At 50.1% G+C, this 22976-nt stretch overlaps 1 protein-coding gene across 1 annotated transcript in view; it reads right to left on the bottom strand.

Moving 5' to 3' along the window:
• Window positions 1–15576, bottom strand: part of LOC140132371 (cytochrome P450 2C8-like) — a 51697-nt gene extending 36121 nt beyond the window's left edge. The window contains exons 1-4 of the mRNA XM_072151058.1: window positions 15548–15576; window positions 12681–12864; window positions 2941–3103; window positions 2581–2730 (exon numbers count right to left, since the gene is read on the bottom strand). Of these exons, the coding sequence (XP_072007159.1) occupies window positions 2581–2730; window positions 2941–3103; window positions 12681–12863 (496 nt within the window). The 5' untranslated portion in view covers window position 12864; window positions 15548–15576. The remainder of the gene's footprint in view (window positions 1–2580; window positions 2731–2940; window positions 3104–12680; window positions 12865–15547) is intronic.
• Between the last annotated feature and the right edge of the window lie 7400 nt (window positions 15577–22976).

The raw sequence follows: 22976 nt of genomic DNA, 5'->3' as shown, positions 1-22976 counted from the left end.
ATGTGGGGGTACAGTGTGGATAGTTGTAGTGTGACGGGTATCTATGATATATTTGGGGGTACAGTGTGGTCAGTTGTGGTGTGAGGGTATATATAATGTATGTGGGGGTACAGTGTGGTCAGTTGTGGTGTGACGGGTATATATGATATATGTGGGGACACAGTGTGGCAGTTGTGGTGTGTGGGCTATATGATATATGTGGGGGCATAGTGTGGTCAATTGTGGTGTGAGGCATATATATGATATTTGTGGGGGCACAGTGTGGTCAGTTGTGGTGTGAAGGGTATATATGATATATGTGGGGGCACAGTGTGGTCAGTTGTGGTGTGAGGGGTATATATGAGATAGGTTGGAGCACAGTGTGGTTAGTTGTAGTGTGAGGGGTATATATGATATATGTGGGGTACAGTGTGGTCAGTAATGGTGTGAGGGGTATATATGATATATGTGGGGGCACAGTGTGGTCAGTTGTGGTGTGAGGGGTATATTTGATATATGGGGGCACAGTGTGGTCAGTTGTGGTGTGTGGGGTATATATGATATATGTGGGGGCACAGTGTGGTCAGTTGTGGTGTGAGGGGTATATTTGATATATGTGGGGGTACAGTGTGGTCAGTTGTGGTGTGAGTGGTATATGTGATATATGTGGGGGTACAGTGTGATCAGTTGTGGTGTGAGGGGTATATATGATATATGGAGGGGTACAGTGTGATCAGTTGTGGTGTGAGGAGTATTTATGATATATGTTGGGGCACAGTGTGGTCAGTTGTGGTGTGAGGGGTATATACGATATATGTGGGGGCACAGTGTGGTCAGTTGTGGTGTGATGGGTAAATATGATATATATGGGGAACAGTGTGGTCAGTTGTAGTGTGAGGGGTATATATGATATATGTGGGGGCACAGTGTGGTCAGTTGTAGTGTGAGGGGTATATTTGATATATGGGGGAACAGTGTGGTCAGTTGTGGTGTGAGGGGTGTATATGATATATGTGGGGGTACAGTGTGGTCAGTTGTGGTGTGAGTGGTATATATGATATATGTGGGGGTACAGTGTGATCAGTTGTGGTGTGAGGGGTATATATGATATATGGAGGGGTACAGTGTGGTCAGTTGTGGTGTGAGGAGTATTTATGATATATGTGGGGGCACAGTGTGGTCAGTTGTGGTGTGAGGGGTATATACGATATATGTGGGGGCACAGTGTGGTCAGTTGTGGTGTGATGGGTAAATATGATATATATGGGGAACAGTGTGGTCAGTTGTAGTGTGAGGGGTATATATGATATATGTGGGGGCACAGTGTGGTCAGTTGTAGTGTGAGGGGTATATTTGATATATGGGGGCACAGTGTGGTCAGTTGTGGTGTGAGGGGTGTATATGATATATGTGGGGGTACAGTGTGGTCAGTTGTGGTGTGAGTGGTATATATGATATATGTGGGGGTACAGTGTGATCAGTTGTGGTGTGAGGGGTATATATGATATATGTAGGGGTACAGTGTGGTCAGTTGTGGTGTGAGGAGTATTTATGATATATGTGGGGGCACAGTGTGGTCATTTGTGGTGTGATGGGTATATATGATATATATGGGGAACAGTGTGGTCAGTTGTGGTGTGAGGGGTATATATGATATATATGGGGAACAGTGTGGTCAGTTGTGGTGTGAGGGGTGTATATGATATATGTGGGGGCACAGTGTGGTCAGTTGTAGTGTGAGGGGTATATATGATATATGTGGGGGCACAGTGTGGTCAGTTGTAGTGTGAGGGGTATATATGATATATATGGCGGCACAGTCTGGAGAGGTGTGCTGTGATGAATATATATTATAATTAGAAGCAGTGTTGTTATCTGTAAGTGTTTGTGACATCTTTAGGGGCACAGTGTGGAAATTAGCAGGAGCTGAAGATATCTGGGTTCTGAATGAGACATAAGTCACAATGAACTCCTCTTCCTGATGGAGCACATTGTTACCTGTAAGATACTAGATGCACCTTCTTCCTGTGTCTGCTCAGTCGCATCGTCAGTGACTTACCTCCTGCAGTCAGGCTGGCAGCGTATCGGTGACTTACCTCCTGCAGTCAGGCTGCCAGCGGGTCAGTGACTTACCTCCTGCAGTCAGGCTGGCAGCGGGTCAGTGACTTACCTCCTGCAGTCAGGCTGGCAGTGGGTCAGTGACTTACCTCCTGCAGTCAGGCTGGCAGCGGGTCGGTGACCAGTCTGCCCTCTGAATCTGGGCCAGAGAATGTGTGAGGATGCTCTCAGTTGGTATTGTCTGTACTTTTTGATTGGGGTAGGAACGTTTTTTTAATTAAGATTTGACATGACAGAGGATGGGGCTGGGACTTCTGTATGTAAGTATTTAAGTCCACAATCTGTATACGGCCCGGGGCACAGGGTCGCCTTAATACTCTGCTGCTGGACACCAGTATCACCTTAAATAATAGACTGATATTTATTTTCTGCAGTCTCTGGGTCCTCCCTGGACCCCTCTCCTGTGTCTGAGCTCCTGTGAGGCTGTGACTGCCCATAATCTCTATAGTATATAACCCAGGCTGCCCAGCGGGGGGCGCTCACCTCCCATCTGTGTCACCGCTTTGATCAGGTACTTGGATTCCTCCAGGATTTGTCTCTCCATGGACGACTTCCCCATCCCAAAATTCCTCAGAGTGGAGATGGTGAACCTGCGGAGCTGACGCCATCGCTCTCCATTGACGGTGGGGAAACCTGCAGATCAGACAACACCATAATCATCACATGGGTGGGGGGGGAATGTCTATGAGACTGTAAGGATGTACACTGTCACTGTAATCCACTATGAGAGTGTCCCAGTCACTGCAGTCCCTTATACAGGGAGGGACAGGGATGTAAGTGACTGTGCTGCTCCTCAGGGGCGGGACTAAGATAACAAGCTCTTAAAGTGATAATGCTGCTTACTGTCTCCTTTAGAGTAGACATCAATGATCGGAGAGAAGGGGCGGTCGCTGAACTCTTCGGCATGTCGGAGCAGAGCGTCCTTCACTGCCTCGTAACCGTAGAGGACCACAGTGGGTTCGGTCAGCCTCCAGACGGTGAACACCGGGCCGTACGTCCTGTGGAGCTACAGGGAGACACAAGGAGGGGTTATAGCTTCACTAGAGCCATAGAGACAAACTGCATAATAAGTTATTGAAACCAGGGAATAAATACGGGAAACTGCGCTATCCAAGAGTAAACTCTCAGAACTTCGAAAACCTTGGTAGTAGCATCTTTGTTACGGACCTCGGATTTCTGTGGAGACGACTCGCGGACATCTGTGTAACCCCAATCACAATCCTTGAGCTGTCCGGGTTCTCTAGGTGTTGTGTGAGGCTTATTCTCTTATACATAGGGTCATGTAGAGATCATTGGGTGTATTGGCCATATTCCATATTGGTGTTTAACCCCTTAAGGCCACAGCCCTGTTTCATTTTTGCATTTACGTTTTTTACTCCCCCGCTTGTTTTCTGTGTAACAATTTGTACTTCCTAGTCAGGGTATATAATATTCCAGGCCGGGGACGGGTTTAGGGACCCATTATTACGGCGTTCGTTAAGCTTTATAAATGACACTTCTCTTTTATTCCTTAGGTCAGTACAATGACGGTGACACCGGAATTCTATAGGTTTTATATGTTTTTAGTATATTTTTAAAAAAATGTGACAATGTGACGTTTTGCTCGCTTTTTATTGAAATTTTCATGTGCCGTAAAATGTCAAAGTACAGTATATAGTTGAGTATAAGCCGACCCAAATATAAGCCGAGGTTCCTACTTTTACCACAAAAAATTGGGAAAACCCATTGACTCGAGTATAAGCCTATGGTGGGAAATGCATTTGTCAAAGCATCCCCCCAGTATATAGCCAGCCAGCTCCCTGTATATAGCCAGCCCCCTGCCCCATTATATAGCCAGCCCCCTGCCCCATTACATAGCCAGCCCCCTGCCCCATTACATAGCCAGCCCCCTGCCCAATTATGTAGCCAGTCCCCTGCCCCATTATATAGCCTGCCCCCTGCCCCATTATGTAGCCAGCCCCCTGCCCCATTACATAGCCAGCCCCCTGTCCCATTATGTAGCCAGCCCCCTGCCCCATTATATAGCCAGCCCCCTGCCCCATTATGTAGCCAGCCCCCTGCCCCATTATATAGCCATACTCTGTCCTATTACATAGCCGGTCCCCTGCCTCATTATTTAGCCACCCCCTGCCCCATTATGTAGCCACTCCCCTGCCTCATTATATAGCCAGCCCCCTGCCTCATTATATAGCCAGCCCCCTGCCCCATTATATAGCCAGCCCCCTGCCCCATTATAGAGCCAGCCCCCTGCCCCATTACATAGCCAGCCCCCTGCCCAATTATGTAGCCAGTCCCCTGCCCCATTATATAGCCTGCCCCCTGCCCAATTATGTAGCCAGTCCCCTGCCCCATTATATAGCCTGCCCCCTGCCCCATTATGTAGCCAGCCCCCTGCCCCATTACATAGCCAGCCCCCTGCCCCATTATATAGCCAGCCCCCTGCTCCATTATGTAGCCAGCCCCCTGCCCCATTATATAGCCATACTCTGTCCTATTACATAGCCGGTCCCCTGCCTCATTATTTAGCCACCCCCTGCCCCATTATGTAGCCACTCCCCTGCCTCATTATATAGCCAGCCCCCTGCCCCATTATATAGCCAGCCCCCTGCCTCATTATATAGCCAGCCCCCTGCCTCATTATATAGCCAGCCCCCTGCCCCATTATATAGCCAGCCCCCTGCCCCATTATAGAGCCAGCCCCCTGCCCCATTATAGAGCCAGCCCCTTGCCTCATTATAAAGCCAGCCCCCTGCCCCATTATATAGCCATCCCCCTGCCCCCTTATATAGCCAGTCACCTGCATATAGCCAGCCCCCTGCCCCATTATATAGCCAACATTCCCCCATTATATAGCCATCCCCCTCCCCCCTTATATAGCCAGCTCCCTGCCCCATTATATAGCCAGCCCCCTGCCTCATTATATAGCCAGCTCCCTGCCCCATTATATAGCCAGCCCCCTGCCTCATTATATAGCTATCCCCTGTCCAATTATATAGCCAGCCCCCTGCCCCATTATATAGCAAGCCCCCTGCCCCATTACATAGCCAGCCCCCTGCCCCATTATATAGCCAGCCCCATGTCTTATTATATAGCCAGCCCCCTGCCTTATTATATAGCCATCCCCCTGCCTCATTATATAGCCAGCCCCCTTCCCCATTATATTGCCAGCCCCCTCCCCTATTATATTGCCAGCCCCCTCCCCCATTATATTGCCAGCCCCCTCCCCCATTATATTGCCAGCCTCCTGCCCCATTATATAGCCAGCCCCCTGCCTCATTATATAGCCAGTCCCATGCTCCATTATATAGCTAGACCCCTGACTCATTATATAGCCAGCCCCCTTCCCCATCATATTGCCAGCCCCCTCCCCCATTATATTGCCAGCCCCCTCCCCCAATATATTGCCATGCTCCTGCCCCATTATATAGCCACTCCCCTGCCTCATTATATTGCCAGCCTCCTGCCCCATTACATATCCACTCCCCTGTCCCATTATATAGCCAGCCCCCTGCCCCATTATATAGCCATCCCCCTGCCTCATTATATAGCCAGCCCCCTGCCTCATTACATAGCCAGCCCCCTGCCCCATTATATAGCCAGCCCCATGCCTTATTATATAGCCATCCCCCTGCCTCATTATATAGCCAGCCCCCTTCCCCATTATATTGCCAGCCCCCTCCCCCATTATATTGCCAGCCCCCTCCCCCATTATATTGCCAGCCTCCTGCCCCATTATATAGCCAGCCCCCTGCCTCATTATATAGCCAGCCCCCTGCCCCATTATAGAGCTAGCCCCTTGCCTCATTATATAGCCAGCCCCCTGCCCCATTATATAGCCAGCCCCCTGGCCCCTTATATAGCCAGCCCCCTGCCCCCTTATATAGCCAGTCTCATGCATATAGCCAGCCCCCTGCCCCATTACATAGCCAGCCCCCTGCTCCATTATATAGCCATCCCCCTGCCTCATTATATAGCTAGCCCCCTGCCCCATTATATAGCCAGCCCCCTGCCTTATTATATAGCCAGTCCTCTGCCTTATTATATAGCCAGCCACCTGACTCATTATATAGCCAGCCCCTTCCCCCATTATATTGCCAGCCCCCTCCCCCATTATATTGCCAGCCTCCTGCCCCATTATATAGCCAGCCCCCTGCCTCATTATATAGCCAGTCCCATGCTCCATTATATAGCCAGTCCCCTGCCTCATTATATAGCCATCATCTGTCCTATTACATAGCCGGTCCCCTGCTCATTATTTAGCCACCCCCATGCCCCATTATATAGCCATTCCCCTACCTCATTATATAGCCAGCCCCCTGCCTCATTATATAGCCAGCCCCCTGCCTCATTATATAGCCAGCCCTCTGCCCCATTATAGAGCCAGCCCCTTGCCTCATTATATAGCCATCCCCCTGGCACCTTATATAGCCAGTCACCTGCATATAGCCAGCCCCCTGCCCCATTATATAGCCAACATTCCCCCATTATATAGCCATCCCCCTGCCTTATTATATAGCCAGCCCCATGCCTTATTATATAGCCATCCCCCTGCCTCATTATATAGCCAGCCCCTTCCCCATTATATTGCCAGCCCCCTCCCCCATTATATTGCCAGCCCCCTCCCCCATTATATTGCCAGCCCCCTCCCCCATTATATAGCCAGCCCCCTGCCTCATTATATAGCCAGCCCCCTGGCCCCTTATATAGCCAGCCCCCTGCCCCATTATAGAGCTAGCCCCTTGCCTCAGTATATATAGCCAGCGCCCTGCCCCATTATATAGCCAGCCCCCTGGCCCCTTATATAGCCAGCCCCCTGCCCCCTTATATAGCCAGTCACATGCATATAGCCAGCCCCCTGCCCCATTACATAGCCAGCCCCCTGCTCCATTGTATAGCCATCCCCCTGCCTCATTATATAGCTAGCCCCCTGCCCCATTATATAGCCAGCCCCCTGCCTTATTATATAGCCAGTCCTCTGCCTTATTATATAGCCAGCCCCCTGACTCATTATATAGCCAGCCCCTTGCCTCATTATATAGCCAGCCCCCTGCCTCATTATATAGCCAGCCCCCTGCCTTATTATATAGCCAGTCCTCTGCCTTATTATATAGCCAGCCCCCTGACTCATTATATAGCCAGCCCCTTCCCCCATTATATTGCCAGCCCCCTCCCCCATTATATTGCCAGCCTCCTGCCCCATTATATAGCCAGCCCCCTGCCTCATTATATAGCCAGTCCCATGCTCCATTATATAGCCAGTCCCCTGCCTCATTATATAGCCATCATCTGTCCTATTACATAGCCGGTCCCCTGCTCATTATTTAGCCACCCCCGTGCCCCATTATATAGCCATTCCCCTACCTCATTATATAGCCAGCCCCCTGCCTCATTATATAGCCAGCCCCCTGCCTCATTATATAGCCAGCCCTCTGCCCCATTATAGAGCCAGCCCCTTGCCTCATTATATAGCCATCCCCCTGGCACCTTATATAGCCAGTCACCTGCATATAGCCAGCCCCCTGCCCCATTATATAGCCAACATTCCCCCATTATATAGCCATCCCCCTGCCGCATTATGTAGCCAGCTCCCTGCCCCATTATATAGCCAGCCCCCTTCCTCATTATATAGCCATCCCCTGTTCCATTATAGAGCCAGCCCCTTGCCTCATTATATAGCCAGCCCCCTGCCCCCTTATATAGCTAGTCTCCTGCCCCAGTATACAGCCAGCCCCCTGCTCCAATATATAGCCAGCCCCCTGCCCCATTATATAGCCAACATTCCCCCATTATATAGCCAGCCCCCTGCCTCATTATATAGCCAGCCCCCTGCCCCATAATAGAGCCAGCCCCCTGTCCCCTTATATAGCCAGCCCCCTGACCCATTATATAGTCAGTCCCCTGCCCCATTATATAGCCAGCCCCCTGCCTCATTATATAGCCAGCCCGCTGCACCATTATATAGCCAGCCCCAGGCCCCATTATATAGCCAGCCCCCTGCTCCAGTATATAGCCAGCCCCCTGCCCCTTTATATAGCCAACATTCCCCTATTATATAGCCAACATTCCCCTTATTATATAGCCATCCCCCTGCTCCATTATATAGCCATCCCCCTGCCCCATTATATAGCTAGCCCCCTGCCCCATTATATAGCCAGCCCCCTGCCTTATTATATAGCCAGTCCTCTGCCTTATTATATAGCCAGCCCCCTGACTCATTATATAGCCAGCCCCTTGCCTCATTATATTGCCAGCCCCCTCCCCCATTATATTGCCAGCCTCCTGCCCCATTATATAGCCAGCCCCCTGCCTCATTATATAGCCAGTCCCATGCTCCATTATATAGCCAGTCCCCTGCCTCATTATATAGCCATCATCTGTCCTATTACATAGCCGGTCCCCTGCTCATTATTTAGCCACCCCCGTGCCCCATTATATAGCCATTCCCCTACCTCATTATATAGCCAGCCCCCTGCCTCATTATATAGCCAGCCCCCTGCCTCATTATATAGCCAGCCCTCTGCCCCATTATAGAGCCAGCCCCTTGCCTCATTATATAGCCATCCCCCTGGCACCTTATATAGCCAGTCACCTGCATATAGCCAGCCCCCTGCCCCATTATATAGCCAACATTCCCCCATTATATAGCCATCCCCCTGCCGCATTATGTAGCCAGCTCCCTGCCCCATTATATAGCCAGCCCCCTTCCTCATTATATAGCCATCCCCTGTTCCATTATAGAGCCAGCCCCTTGCCTCATTATATAGCCAGCCCCCTGCCCCCTTATATAGCTAGTCTCCTGCCCCAGTATACAGCCAGCCCCCTGCTCCAATATATAGCCAGCCCCCTGCCCCATTATATAGCCAACATTCCCCCATTATATAGCCAGCCCCCTGCCTCATTATATAGCCAGCCCCCTGCCCCATAATAGAGCCAGCCCCCTGTCCCCTTATATAGCCAGCCCCCTGACCCATTATATAGTCAGTCCCCTGCCCCATTATATAGCCAGCCCCCTGCCTCATTATATAGCCAGCCCGCTGCACCATTATATAGCCAGCCCCAGGCCCCATTATATAGCCAGCCCCCTGCTCCAGTATATAGCCAGCCCCCTGCCCCTTTATATAGCCAACATTCCCCTATTATATAGCCAACATTCCCCTTATTATATAGCCATCCCCCTGCTCCATTATATAGCCATCCCCCTGCCCCATTATATAGCTAGCCCCCTGCCCCATTATATAGCCAGCCCCCTGCCTTATTATATAGCCAGTCCTCTGCCTTATTATATAGCCAGCCCCCTGACTCATTATATAGCCAGCCCCTTGCCTCATTATATAGCCAGCCCCCTGCCTCATTATATAGCCAGCCCCCTGCCCCATCATATAGCCAGCCCCTTTCCCCATTATATTGCCAGCCCCCTCTCCCATTATATTGCCAGCCTCCTGCCCCATTATATAGCCAGCCCCCTGCCTCATTATATAGCCAGTCCCATGCTCCATTATATAGCCAGTCCCCTGCCTCATTATATAGCCATCATCTGTCCTATTACATAGCCGGTCCCCTGCCTCATTATTTAGCCACCCCCGTGCCCCATTATATAGCCAGTCCCCTGCCTCATTATATAGCCAGCCCCCTGCCTCATTATATAGCCAGCCCCCTGCCTCATTATATAGCCAGCCCTCTGCCCCATTATAGAGCCAGCCCCTTGCCTCATTATATAGCCATCCCCCTGGCACCTTATATAGCCAGTCACCTGCATATAGCCAGCCCCCTGCTCCATTATATAGCCAACATTCCCCCATTATATAGCCATCCCCCTGTCCCATTATATAGCCAGCTCCCTGCCCCATTATATAGCCAGCTCCCTGCCCCATTATATAGCCAGCCCCCTGCCGCATTATGTATCCAGCTCCCTGCCCCATTATATAGCCAGCCCCCTGCCTCATTATATAGTCAGTCCCCTGCCTTATTATATAGCCATCCCCTGTCCCATTATAGAGCCAGCCCCTTGCCTCATTATATAGCCAGCCCCCTGCCCCCTTATATAGCTAGTCTCCTGCCCCAGTATACAGCCAGCCCCTGCTCCAATATATAGCCAGCCCCCTGCTCCATTATATAGCCAACATTCCCCCATTATATAGCCAGTCCCCTGCCTCATTATATAGCCAGCCCCCTGCCCCATAATAGAGCCAGCCCCCTGTCCCCTTATATAGCCAGCCCCCTGACCCATTATATAGCCAGCCCCCTGCCTCATTATATAGCCAGCCCGCTGCACCATTATATAGCCAGCCCCCTTCCCCCTTATATAGCCAGCCCCCTGCCCCATTATATAGCCAGCCCCCTGCTCCAGTATATAGCCAGCCCCCTGCCCCATTATATAGCCAGCCCCCTGCCCTTTATATAGCCAACATTCCCCCATTATATAGCCAACATTCCCCTTATTATATAGCCATCCCCCTGCTCCATTATATAGCCATCCCCCTGCCCCATTATATAGCCAGCCCCCTGCCCCATTATATAGCCATACTGTGCCTGATCTATACACACCGCCATACTGTGCCTGATCTATACATACCGCCATACTGTGCCCATAACACAACAAAGTGCCGTATCCAGAGCTCAGACACTACTGTCAACTAATAAAAAACTGCCATACAGCGTTCTAATCATTCAGTAACTCAGTGCTCTTATAATACTTACACACAGTGCTACCTTTCTACAGAACGTTCTATAATATCCTACAGAGGCTACATAATACTGCCACCCTGTGCTAAAAAAATACTATAATTCAGTACACTAATAATACTCCAATTACTGCAATACAATGCTGAATAATACCGCAGGTGTCCTAATAACCTTCATACAAATATAATATAATATATAGCGCCTTCTACTTGTGATATACAGGAGCTTCGCTATAAATTAGAATATCAGCAGAAAGTTCTTCAGGAGATATTCTGGGTGCGATGAGCACATGACATGTAACAGGACAGAGCGCACCCCATCAGTATCAGCATGACACAAGAATTACCTAAGGCTAATATTGCATTCACACTGCTTTTACAGGCCTGGGATGGGGCACAGTATGGCGGTATATTTAGATCAGGCACAGAATGGTGGTATGTATGGATTAGGCACAGTATGGCGGTATGTATAGATGAGGCACAGTATGGCGGTATGTATAGATGAGGCACAGTATGGCGGTATGTATAGATGTGGCACAGTATGGTGGTATGTATAGATGTGGCACAGTATGGTGGTATGTATAGATGTGGCACAGTATGGCGGTATGTATAGATGTGGCACAGTATGGCGGTATGTATAGATGTGGCACAGTATGACGGTATGTATAGATGTGGCACAGTATGGTGGTATGTAGAGATCAGGCACAGTATGGCGGTATGTATAGATGTGGCACAGTATGGCGGTATGTATAGATGTGGCACAGTATGACGGTATGTATAGATGTGGCACAGTATGGCGGTATGTATAGATCAGGCGCAGTATGGCGGTATGTATAGATCAGGCACAGTATGGCGGTATGTATGGATCAGGCACAGTATGGCGGTATGTATGGATCAGGCACAGTATGGCGGTATGTATAGATCAGGCACACTATGGCGGTATGTATAGATCAGGCACAGTATGGCGGTATGTATAGATCAGGCACCGTATGGTGGTATGTACTGATCAGGCACAGTATGGCGGTATGTATAGATCAGGCACAGTATGTGGGTATGTATAGATCAGGCACACTATGGCGGTATGTATAGATCAGGCACAGTATGGCGGTATGTATAGATCAGGCACAGTGTGGCGGTATGTATAGATCAGGCGCAGTGTGGCGGTATGTATAGATCAGGCACAGTATGGCGGTATGTATAGATCAGGCGCAGTATGGCGGTATGTATAGATCAGGCGCAGTATGGCGGTATGTATAGATCAGGCGCAGTATGGCGGTATGTATAGATCAGGCACAGTATGGCGGTATGTATAGATCAGGCACCGTATGGTGGTATGTACTGATCAGGCACAGTATGGCGGTATGTACAGATCAGGTAGAGTATGGCGGTATGTATAGATCAGGCACAGTATGGCGGTATGTATAGATCAGGCACAGTATGGCGGTATGTATAGATCAGGTACAGTATGGCGGTATGTATAGACCAGGCATAGTATGGCGGTATGTATAGATCAGGCACAGTATGGCGGTATGTATAGACCAGGCATAGTATGGCGGTATGTATAGATCAGGCACAGTATGGCGGTATGTATAGATCAGGTACAGTATGGCGGTATGTATAGATCAGGTACAGTATGGCGGTATGTATAGATCAGGCACAGTATGGCGGTATGTATAGATCAGGCACAGTATGGCGGTATGTATAGATCAGGTACAGTATGGCGGTATGTATAGATCAGGTACAGTATGGCGGTATGTATAGATCAGGCACAGTATGGCGGTATGTATAGACCAGGCATAGTATGGCGGTATGTATAGATCAGGCACAGTATGGCGGTATGTATAGATCAGGCAGGTGCCATATACCTCCATATAATAATAATTCAGAGGATGAGTCACTTACCTCTGGGAAGTATTTACAGGCAGCGCGGTCTCCTATATATCTGGGGGTCCCCAGGAGGGGCAGCGGGGCAGGACCTGGGGGCAGAAACTTATATTTCTTCTGCTTCCTCCAGAAAGTGAGAAGGAAGAGGAGGGAGAGGAGGAAGGAGACGACCACCGAGAAGACGAGGAGGACACTCATCATCCTGGAGAGAGGAGGAGGCAACATTGTATCAGCTCTGATAATAACAATCGCATCATTCTCACCTACTAGCGGTAAGTCATTGGTCACCGACCTCCCGTATTGCACGTATTATAAGAATTATAGACAATAAAATCCATCATGATCCAAAATAACAATAGGCATCAAGCAGGTGAGTGACAGAGACAAGTCATGGTAGGAAGGCGCAGAGTAAGGGTACAGAGACCCCAGACAGAGACCCCAGACAGAGACCCCGGGACAGAGACCCCGGAACAGAGACAACCCAGACAGAGACCCCAGGACAGAGACCCCGAGGCAGAGACAAACCAGACAGAGACCCCAGGACAGAGACCCCGGGACAGAGACAAACCAGACAGAGACCCCAGGACAGAGACAAACCAGACAGAGACCCCAGGACAGAGACCCCAGGACAGGGACCCCAGGACAGAGACCCCGGGACAGAGACAAACCAGACAGAGACCCCAGGACAGAGACAAACCAGACAGAGACCCAAGGACAGAGACCCCAAGGCAGAGACAAATCAGACAGAGACCCCAGGACAGAGACCCCGAGGCAGAGACAAACCAGACAGAGACCCCGAGGCAGAGACAAACCAGACAGAGACCCCAGGACAGAGACAAACCAGACAGAGACCCCGGGACAGAGACAAACCAGACAGAGACCCCGAGGCAGAGACAAACCAGACAGAGACCCCAGGACAGAGACCCCGAGGCTGAGACAAACCAGACAGAGACCCCGGGACAGAGACCCCGAGGCAGAGACAAATCAGACAGCGACCCCTGAGGCAGAGACAAACCAGACAGAGACCCCGGGACAGAGAAAAACCAGACAGAGACCCCAGGACAGAGACAACCCAGAAAGAGACCCTGAGGCAGAGACAACCCAGACAGAGACCCCGAGGCAGAGACAAACCAGACAGAGACCCCGGGACAGAGACAAACCAGACAGAGACCCCGGGACAGAGACAAACCAGACAGAGACCCCGGGATAGAGACAACCCAGAAAGAGACCCAGAGGCAGAGACAAACCAGATAGAGACCCCAGGACAGAGACAAACCAGACAGAGACCCCAGACAGAGACCCCGGAACAGAGACAACCCAGACAGAGACCCCAGGACAGAGACCCCGAGGCAGAGACAAACCAGACAGAGACCCCAGGACAGAGACCCCGGGACAGAGACAAACCAGACAGAGACCCCAGGACAGAGACCCCAGGACAGAGACCCCAGGACAGGGACCCCAGGACAGAGACCCCGGGACAGAGACAAACCAGACAGAGACCCCAGGACAGAGACAAACCAGACAGAGACCCAAGGACAGAGACCCCAAGGCAGAGACAAACCAGACAGAGACCCCGAGGCAGAGACAAACCAGACAGAGACCCCAGGACAGAGACAAACCAGACAGAGACCCCGGGATAGAGACAAACCAGACAGAGACCCCGAGGCAGAGACAAACCAGACAGAGACCCCAGGACAGAGACCCCGAGGCTGAGACAAACCAGACAGAGACCCCGGGACAGAGACCCCGAGGCAGAGACAAATCAGACAGCGACCCCTGAGGCAGAGACAAACCAGACAGAGACCCCGGGACAGAGAAAAACCAGACAGAGACCCCAGGACAGAGATAACCCAGAAAGAGACCCTGAGGCAGAGACAACCCAGACAGAGACCCCGAGGCAGAGACAACCCAGACAGAGACTCCGGGACAGAGACAAACCAGACAGAGACCCCGAGGCAGAGACAAACCAGACAGAGACCCCGGGACAGAGACAAACCAGACAGAGACCCCGGGACAGAGACAAACCAGACAGAGACCCCGGGATAGAGACAACCCAGAAAGAGACCCAGAGGCAGAGACAAACCAGATAGAGACCCCAGGACAGAGACAAACCAGACAGAGACCCCAGGACAGAGACAAACCAGACAGAGACTCCAGGACAGAGACAACCTAGACAGTGACACCGGGACAGAGACAACCCAGACAGAGACCCTGAGGCAGAGACAACCCAGACAGAGACCCCGTGGCAGAGACAACCCAGACAGAGACCCCAGGACAGAGACAAACCAGACAGAGACCCCGGGATAGAGACAACCCAGAAAGAGACCCCGAGGCAGAGACAAACCAGATAGAGACCCCAGGACAGAGACAAACCAGACAGAGACCCCGGGACAGAGACAACCCAGACAGAGACTCCAGGACAGAGACAACCCAGACAGAGACTCCAGGACAGAGACAAACCAGACCGAGACCCCGGGACAGAGACCCCGGGACCACCGCTTTCACAGGAGGGAACTTGCACTTATTTGCTGATGTTCTATGTCAGTGGTGGCGAACCTATGGCACTAGTGCCAGAGGCGGCACTCGGAGCCCTCTCTGTGGGCACCCAGGCCATCACCCCGGTATGAAGTTCACCAGACAGGACTCAAAGAATCTTCCTACAGAATCTTCCTACAATGATAGGACAATTTGCCCTCCTCCTTTCAACTGCGTTGGTGTCCTTAGGAGGCTGAACAATTGAAAGTTGTCAATGAACAAGGAGAAATAAATGACTGCTGTGCTGACACTTTGCTATAAATAAGTGGCTTTTGGTTGAAGTTTGGGCACTCAGGCTCTAAAAGGTTCACCGCCACTGCTCTATGTTATCTGCCCCTCTTATCTCTCACCTGTGACTGCGCTGTGATGTCTCCGCACTCAGGATCCTTTGTTTATTCACTTTACTGGATCCAAGTGATGCATTTATATACAGCGCAAACATTTACTATGTACATCAAGAGCAACCAAGACCCCACCTCTCCTCTACTGCTCTCTGTTATCAGCCATTACACCCCCGGGGAGAGGAGACAGTACAGGGGGGATACAATCTACTGCTCTCTGTTATCAGCCATTACATCCCGGGGAGAGGAGACTGTACAGGGGGATACAATCTATTACTCTCTGTTATCAGCCATTACACCCCGGGGAGAGGAGACTGTACAGGGGGGGATACAATCTATTACTCTCTGTTATCAGCCATTACATCCCGGGGAGAGGAGACTGTACAGGGGGGGATACAATCTATTACTCTCTGTTATCAGCCATTACACCCCGGGGAGAGGAGACTGTACAGGGGGGATACAATCTATTACTCTCTGTTATCAGCCATTACACCCCGGGGAGAGGAGACTGTACAGGGGGGGGATACAATCTATTACTCTCTGTTATCAGCCATTACACCCCGGGGAGAGGAGACTGTACAGGGGGGGGATACAATCTATTACTCTCTGTTATCAGCCATTACATCCTGGGGAGAGGAGACTGTACAGGGGGGATACAATCTATTACTCTCTGTTATCAGCCATTACACCCCGGGGAGAGGAGACTGTACAGGGGGGGGATACAATCTATTACTCTCTGTTATCAGCCATTACATCCCGGGGAGAGGAGACTGTACAGGGGGGATACAATCTATTACTCTCTGTTATCAGCCATTACACCCCGGGGAGAGGAGACTGTACAGGGGGGGATACAATATATTACTCTCTGTTATCAGCCATTACATCCCGGGGAGAGGAGACTGTACAGGGGGATACAATCTATTACTCTCTGTTATCAGCCATTACATCCCGGGGAGAGGAGACTGTACAGGGGGATACAATCTATTACTCTCTGTTATCAGCCATTACACCCCGGGGAGAGGAGACTGTACAGGGGGATACAATCTATTACTCTCTGTTATCAGTCATTACATCCCGGGGAGAGGAGACTGTACAGGGGGGGATACAATCTATTACTCTCTGTTATCAGCCATTACACCCCGGGGAGAGGAGACTGTACAGGGGGGATACAATCTATTACTCTCTGTTATCAGCCATTACACCCCGGGGAGAGGAGACTGTACAGGGGGGGATACAATCTATTACTCTCTGTTATCAGCCATTACATCCCGGGGAGAGGAGACTGTACAGGGGGGATACAATCTATTACTCTCTGTTGTCAGCCATTACACCCCGGGGAGAGGAGACTGTACGGGGAGGGATACAATCTATTACTCTCTGTTGTCAGCCATTACACCCCGGGGAGAGGAGACTGTACGGGGGGGGGATACAATCTATTACTCTCTGTTGTCAGCCATTACACCCCGGGGAGAGGAGACTGTACGGGGGGGGGGGATACAATCTATTACTCTCTGTTATCAGCCATTACACCCCGGGGAGAGGAGACTGTACAGGGGGGATACAATCAATTACTCTCTGTTATCAGCCATTACACCCCGGGGAGAGGAGACTGTACAGGGGGATACAATCTATTACTCTCTGTTATCAGCCATTACATCCCGGGGAGAGGAGACTGTACAGGGGGGGATACAATCTATTACTCTCTGTTATCAGCCATTACACCCCGGGGAGAGGAGACTGTACAGGGGGATACAATCTATTACTCTCTGTTATCAGCCATTACATCCCGGGGAGAGGAGACTGTACAGGGGGGATACACTCTATTACTCTCTGTTATCAGCCATTACATCCCGGGGAGAGGAGACTGTACAGGGGGGGGGGGGGTACAATCTATTACTCTCTGTTATCAGCCATTACATCCCGGGGAGAGGAGACTGTACAGGGAGATACAATCTATTACTCTCTGTTATCAGCCATTACATCCCGGGGAGAGGAGACTGTACAGGGGGGATACAATCTATTACTCTCTGTTATCAGCCATTACATCCCAGGGAGAGGAGACTGTACAGGGGGATACAATCTATTACTCTCTGTTATCAGCCATTACATCCCGGGGAGAGGAGACTGTACAGGGGGAATACAATCTATTACTCTCTGTTATCAGCCATTACATCCCGGGGAGAGGAGACTGTACGGGGGGATACAATCTATTACTCTCTGTTATCAGCCATTACATCCCGGGGAGAGGAGACTGTACAGGGGGGGGGGGGATACAATCTATTACTCTCTGTTATCAGCCATTACATCCTGGGGAGAGGAGACTGTACAGGGGGGATACAATCTATTACTCTCTGTTATCAGCCATTACATCCCGGGGAGAGGAGACTGTACAGGGGGAATACAATCTATTACTCTCTGTTATCAGCCATTACATCCCGGGGAGAGGAGACTGTACAGGGGGATACAATCTATTACTCTCTGTTATCAGCCATTACATCCCGGGGAGAGGAGACTGTACAGGGGGAATACAATCTATTACTCTCTGTTATCAGCCATTACATCCCGGGGAGAGGAGACTGTACGGGGGGATACAATCTATTACTCTCTGTTATCAGCCATTACATCCCGGGGAGAGGAGACTGTACAGGGGGAATACAATCTATTACTCTCTGTTATCAGCCATTACATCCCGGGCAGAGGAGACTGTACAGGGGGGGATACAATCTATTACTCTCTGTTATCAGCCATTACACCCCGGGGAGAGGAGACTGTACAGGGTGGATACAATCTATTACTCTCTGTTATCAGCCATTACATCCCGGGGAGAGGAGACTGTACAGGGGGGATACACTCTATTACTCTCTGTTATCAGCCATTACATCCCGGGGAGAGGAGACTGTACAGGGGGTACAATCTATTACTCTCTGTTATCAGCCATTACACCCCGGGGAGAGGAGACTGTACAGGGGGGGATACAATCTATTACTCTCTGTTATCAGCCATTACATCCCGGGGAGAGGAGACTGTACAGGGGGATACAATCTATTACTCTCTGTTATCAGCCATTACATCCTGGGGAGAGGAGACTGTACAGGGGGGGATACAATCTATTACTCTCTGTTATGAGCCATTACATCCCGGGGAGAGGAGACTGTACAGGGGGATGCAATCTATTACTCTCTGTTATCAGCCATTACATCCTGGGGAGAGGAGACTGTACAGGGGGGATACAATCTATTACTCTCTGTTATCAGCCATTACATCCTGGGGAGAGGAGACTGTACAGGGGGAATACAATCTATTACTCTCTGTTATCAGCCACTACATCCCGGGGAGAGGAGACTGTACAGGGGGGATACAATCTATTACTCTCTGTTATCAGCCATTACATCCTGGGGAGAGGAGACTGTACAGGGGGGGATACAATCTATTACTCTCTGTTATCAGCCATTACACCCCGGGGAGAGGAGACTGTACAGGGGGATACAATCTATTACTCTCTGTTATCAGCCATTACATCCCGGGGAGAGGAGACTGTACAGGGGGATACAATCTATTACTCTCTGTTATCAGCCACTACATCCCGGGGAGAGGAGACTGTACAGGGGGGGATACAATCTATTACTCTCTGTTATCAGCCATTACATCCTGGGGAGAGGAGACTGTACAGGGGGATACAATCTATTACTCTCTGTTATCAGCCATTACATCCCGGGGAGAGGAAACTGTACAGGGGGGGATACAATCTATTACTCTCTGTTATCAGCCATTACATCCTGGGGAGAGGAGACTGTACAGGGGGGGATACAATCTATTACTCTCTGTTATCAGCCATTACATCCCGGGGAGAGGAAACTGTACAGGGGGGGGATACAATCTATTACTCTCTGTTATCAGCCATTACATCCTAGGGAGAGGAGACTGTACAGGGGGATACAATCTATTACTCTCTGTTATCAGCCATTACACCCCGGGGAGAGGAGACTGTACAGGGGGGATACAATCTATTACTCTCTGTTATCAGCCATTACACCCCGGGGAGAGGAGACTGTACAGGGGGGGGATACAATCTATTGCTCTCTGTTATCAGCCATTACACCCCGGGGAGAGGAGACTGTACAGGGGGGATACAATCTATTACTCTCTGTTATCAGCCATTACACCCCGGGGAGAGGAGACTGTACAGGGGGGGGGATACAATCTATTACTCTCTGTTATCAGCCATTACACCCCGGGGAGAGGAGACTGTACAGGGGGGATACAATCTATTACTCTCTGTTATCAGCCATTACACCCCGGGGAGAGGAGACTATACAGGGGGGATACAATCTATTACTCTCTGTTATCAGCCATTACACCCCGGGGAGAGGAGACTGTACAGGGGGATACAATCTATTACTCTCTGTTATCAGCCATTACATCCCGGGGAGAGGAGACTGTACAGGGGGGGATACAATCTATTACTCTCTGTTATCAGCCATTACATCCCGGGGAGAGGAGACTGTACAGGGGGGATACAATCTATTACTCTCTGTTATCAGCCATTACATCCCGGGGAGAGGAGACTGTACAGGGGGATACAATCTATTACTCTCTGTTATCAGCCATTACATCCCGGGGAGAGGAGACTGTACAGGGGGATACAATCTATTACTCTCTGTTATCAGCCATTACATCCCGGGGAGAGGAGACTGTACAGGGGGGGATACAATCTATTACTCTCTGTTATCAGCCATTACATCCCGGGGAGAGGAGACTGTACAGGGGGGATACAATCTATTACTCTCTGTTATCAGCCATTACATCCCGGGGAGAGGAGACTGTACAGGGGGATACAATCTATTACTCTCTGTTATCAGCCATTACATCCCGGGGAGAGGAGACTGTACAGGGGGGGATACAATCTATTACTCTCTGTTATCAGCCATTACATCCCGGGGAGAGGAGACTGTACAGGGGGGATACAATCTATTACTCTCTGTTATCAGCCATTACATCCCGGGGAGAGGAGACTGTACAGGGGGATACAATCTATTACTCTCTGTTATCAGCCATTACATCCCGGGGAGAGGAGACTGTACAGGGGGATACAATCTATTACTCTCTGTTATCAGCCATTACATCCCGGGGAGAGGAGACTGTACAGGGGGGGATACAATCTATTACTCTCTGTTATCAGCCATTACATCCCGGGGAGAGGAGACTGTACAGGGGGGATACAATCTATTACTCTCTGTTATCAGCCATTACATCCCGGGGAGAGGAGACTGTACAGGTGGCTATACAATCTATTACTCTCTGTTATCAGCCATTACATCCCGGGGAGAGGAGACTGTACAGGGGGATACAATCTATTACTCTCTGTTATCAGCCATTACATCCCGGGGAGAGGAGACTGTACAGGGGGGATACAATCTATTACTCTCTGTTATCAGCCATTACATCCCGGGGAGAGGAGACTGTACAGGGGGGGATACAATCTATTACACTCTGTTATCAGCCATTACATCCCGGGGAGAGGAGACTGTACAGGGGGATACAATCTATTACTCTCTGTTATCAGCCATTACATCCCGGGGAGAGGAGACTGTACAGGGGGGATACAATCTATTACTCTCTGTTATCAGCCATTACATCCCGGGTAGAGGAGACTGTACAGGGTGCAGGGTTACTGTATACCGGCGTGCGGTCTTCAAATATCTTGGTCCCTGAACTGCTCAGGAAGTGTGTGAAATAATTCTGTGGAGTCGCAGTAATAAATGTGGCGCAGGGTCTGGATAAGCAGTACCAGCCGCTGTAGCTGCACATTGTTCTCTTCGGTAAGACACAGAGAAGCCGCAACACAAAAATGGCGCAGCCACAATAATAGATCTGGCCCAATGTGCCTCACTTTTTATTACTATCTGAGAGCAGACATATTGTAGTTCCTCATGTCCAGCAATCACAGCTCAGCTTTCATTTTATAAACTGCTGTGAGAACATGAAAGCTGAGCTGTGATTGATAATCACTTTTGATAATTCTCCCCCATTTTGTGGCGCTCGTTCTCCCGACTGAAATAAAAAACATTATTCTGCATGAGTCGTATAATCATTACCTGATTCTATGTAGATGTAAGAGCCGAGGGCCGGGCCTACAGGAGGAGCACGAGGCCTCACAGACAAACATTGCTTTATATTCCCAGGATAATGTTTACTGAGTAACGAGGAGAGACCTGGGGAAATGTGCCACAAGGAAAGTACCGGGTATTACACGAACCAGCGCCATCCCCCGACACCACAGTTACTGGAACCGGTCATAGACACAGGTCCTTTAATCGCTTTAGGGTCAGGGAGTAAGAGCTCTTGGGAAGATGCTACAAGTTCCTCCCCCTGGATTTGGGGATCTTCGGCCTCCTCCTTGCAGATCCTCTCCAGGTCCCTCAGGTTGGATGGAGAACGTTAGTGGAGACATTTTCCAGTCTCTCCAGAGATTCTCCTTTGGGTTTTGGTCCTGGCTCTGGGTCAGGAATGCTCACAGAGATGTTCTGAAGCCTCTGCTGTGGTATTTTAGCTTGTGCTTAGGGTCAATGGGGCAGATTTACTTACCCGGCCCATTCGCGATCCAGCGGCGCGTTCTCTGCACAGGATTCGGGTCCAGACGGGATTTATGAAGGCAGTTCCTCCGCCGTCCACCAGGTGGCGCTGCTGTGCTGAAAATCATCTGAACGCACCGGAATACACCGAGCTGGACCAGGTGAAGGTAAGCGCTTCCCAAGCGACACATTTTCGGTTTTTAAATGCGGCGGTTTTTCCAAATACGTCGGGTTTTCGTTCGGCCGCGCCCCCCGATTTCCGTGGCGCGCATGCTGATGCCGATGCGCCACAATCCGATCGCCTGCGCCAAAAGCCCGGGACAATTCAGGTACAATCGGCGCAAATCGGAAATATTCGGGTAACACGTCGGGAAAACACGAATCGGCCCCAGTCTGAGGTCCAGAGCATCTGGAAGAGGTTCTCATCCAGGATATATTCACACAGATATTATTATATGCTCCATTACACAATGGTAACACAAATTAATAACTATATGTCCATAAACCAAGCTAATGGGATAATAAAAGTCACTTGTAGATGTGCGCCAATGTATTATCTGTGCCATAACAGATCAACCCCCCCCCCAAACTATCCAAAAAACATTCACTATGACAATAGAACCTTTAGAAAAACAACCATACCTTCACCTCTCCCCAGTCCCACCAACGCCAACCCAACATGGTCTAGACCAGTCATTGCGAACCTTTTAGATAAGCCCACTTTTATGTCACAAAGTGGCAACATGACAATTTAAGCAGTAACTTATTGATCTCTGATGTATCACAAGTTTCAATCGTATTGGCGTCCTGAGGACACCCATACAATAGAAACAGGAGACATTTGGATTGTAGCTTCCCTCCAGGGT

This window comes from Engystomops pustulosus, chromosome 5, assembly GCF_040894005.1.
Source record: "Engystomops pustulosus chromosome 5, aEngPut4.maternal, whole genome shotgun sequence".
Lineage (NCBI taxonomy): Eukaryota > Metazoa > Chordata > Amphibia > Anura > Leptodactylidae > Engystomops > Engystomops pustulosus.
The sequence above is the reverse complement of the archived record's forward strand: the minus strand, read 5'-3'. Positions and strand labels throughout refer to the sequence as shown.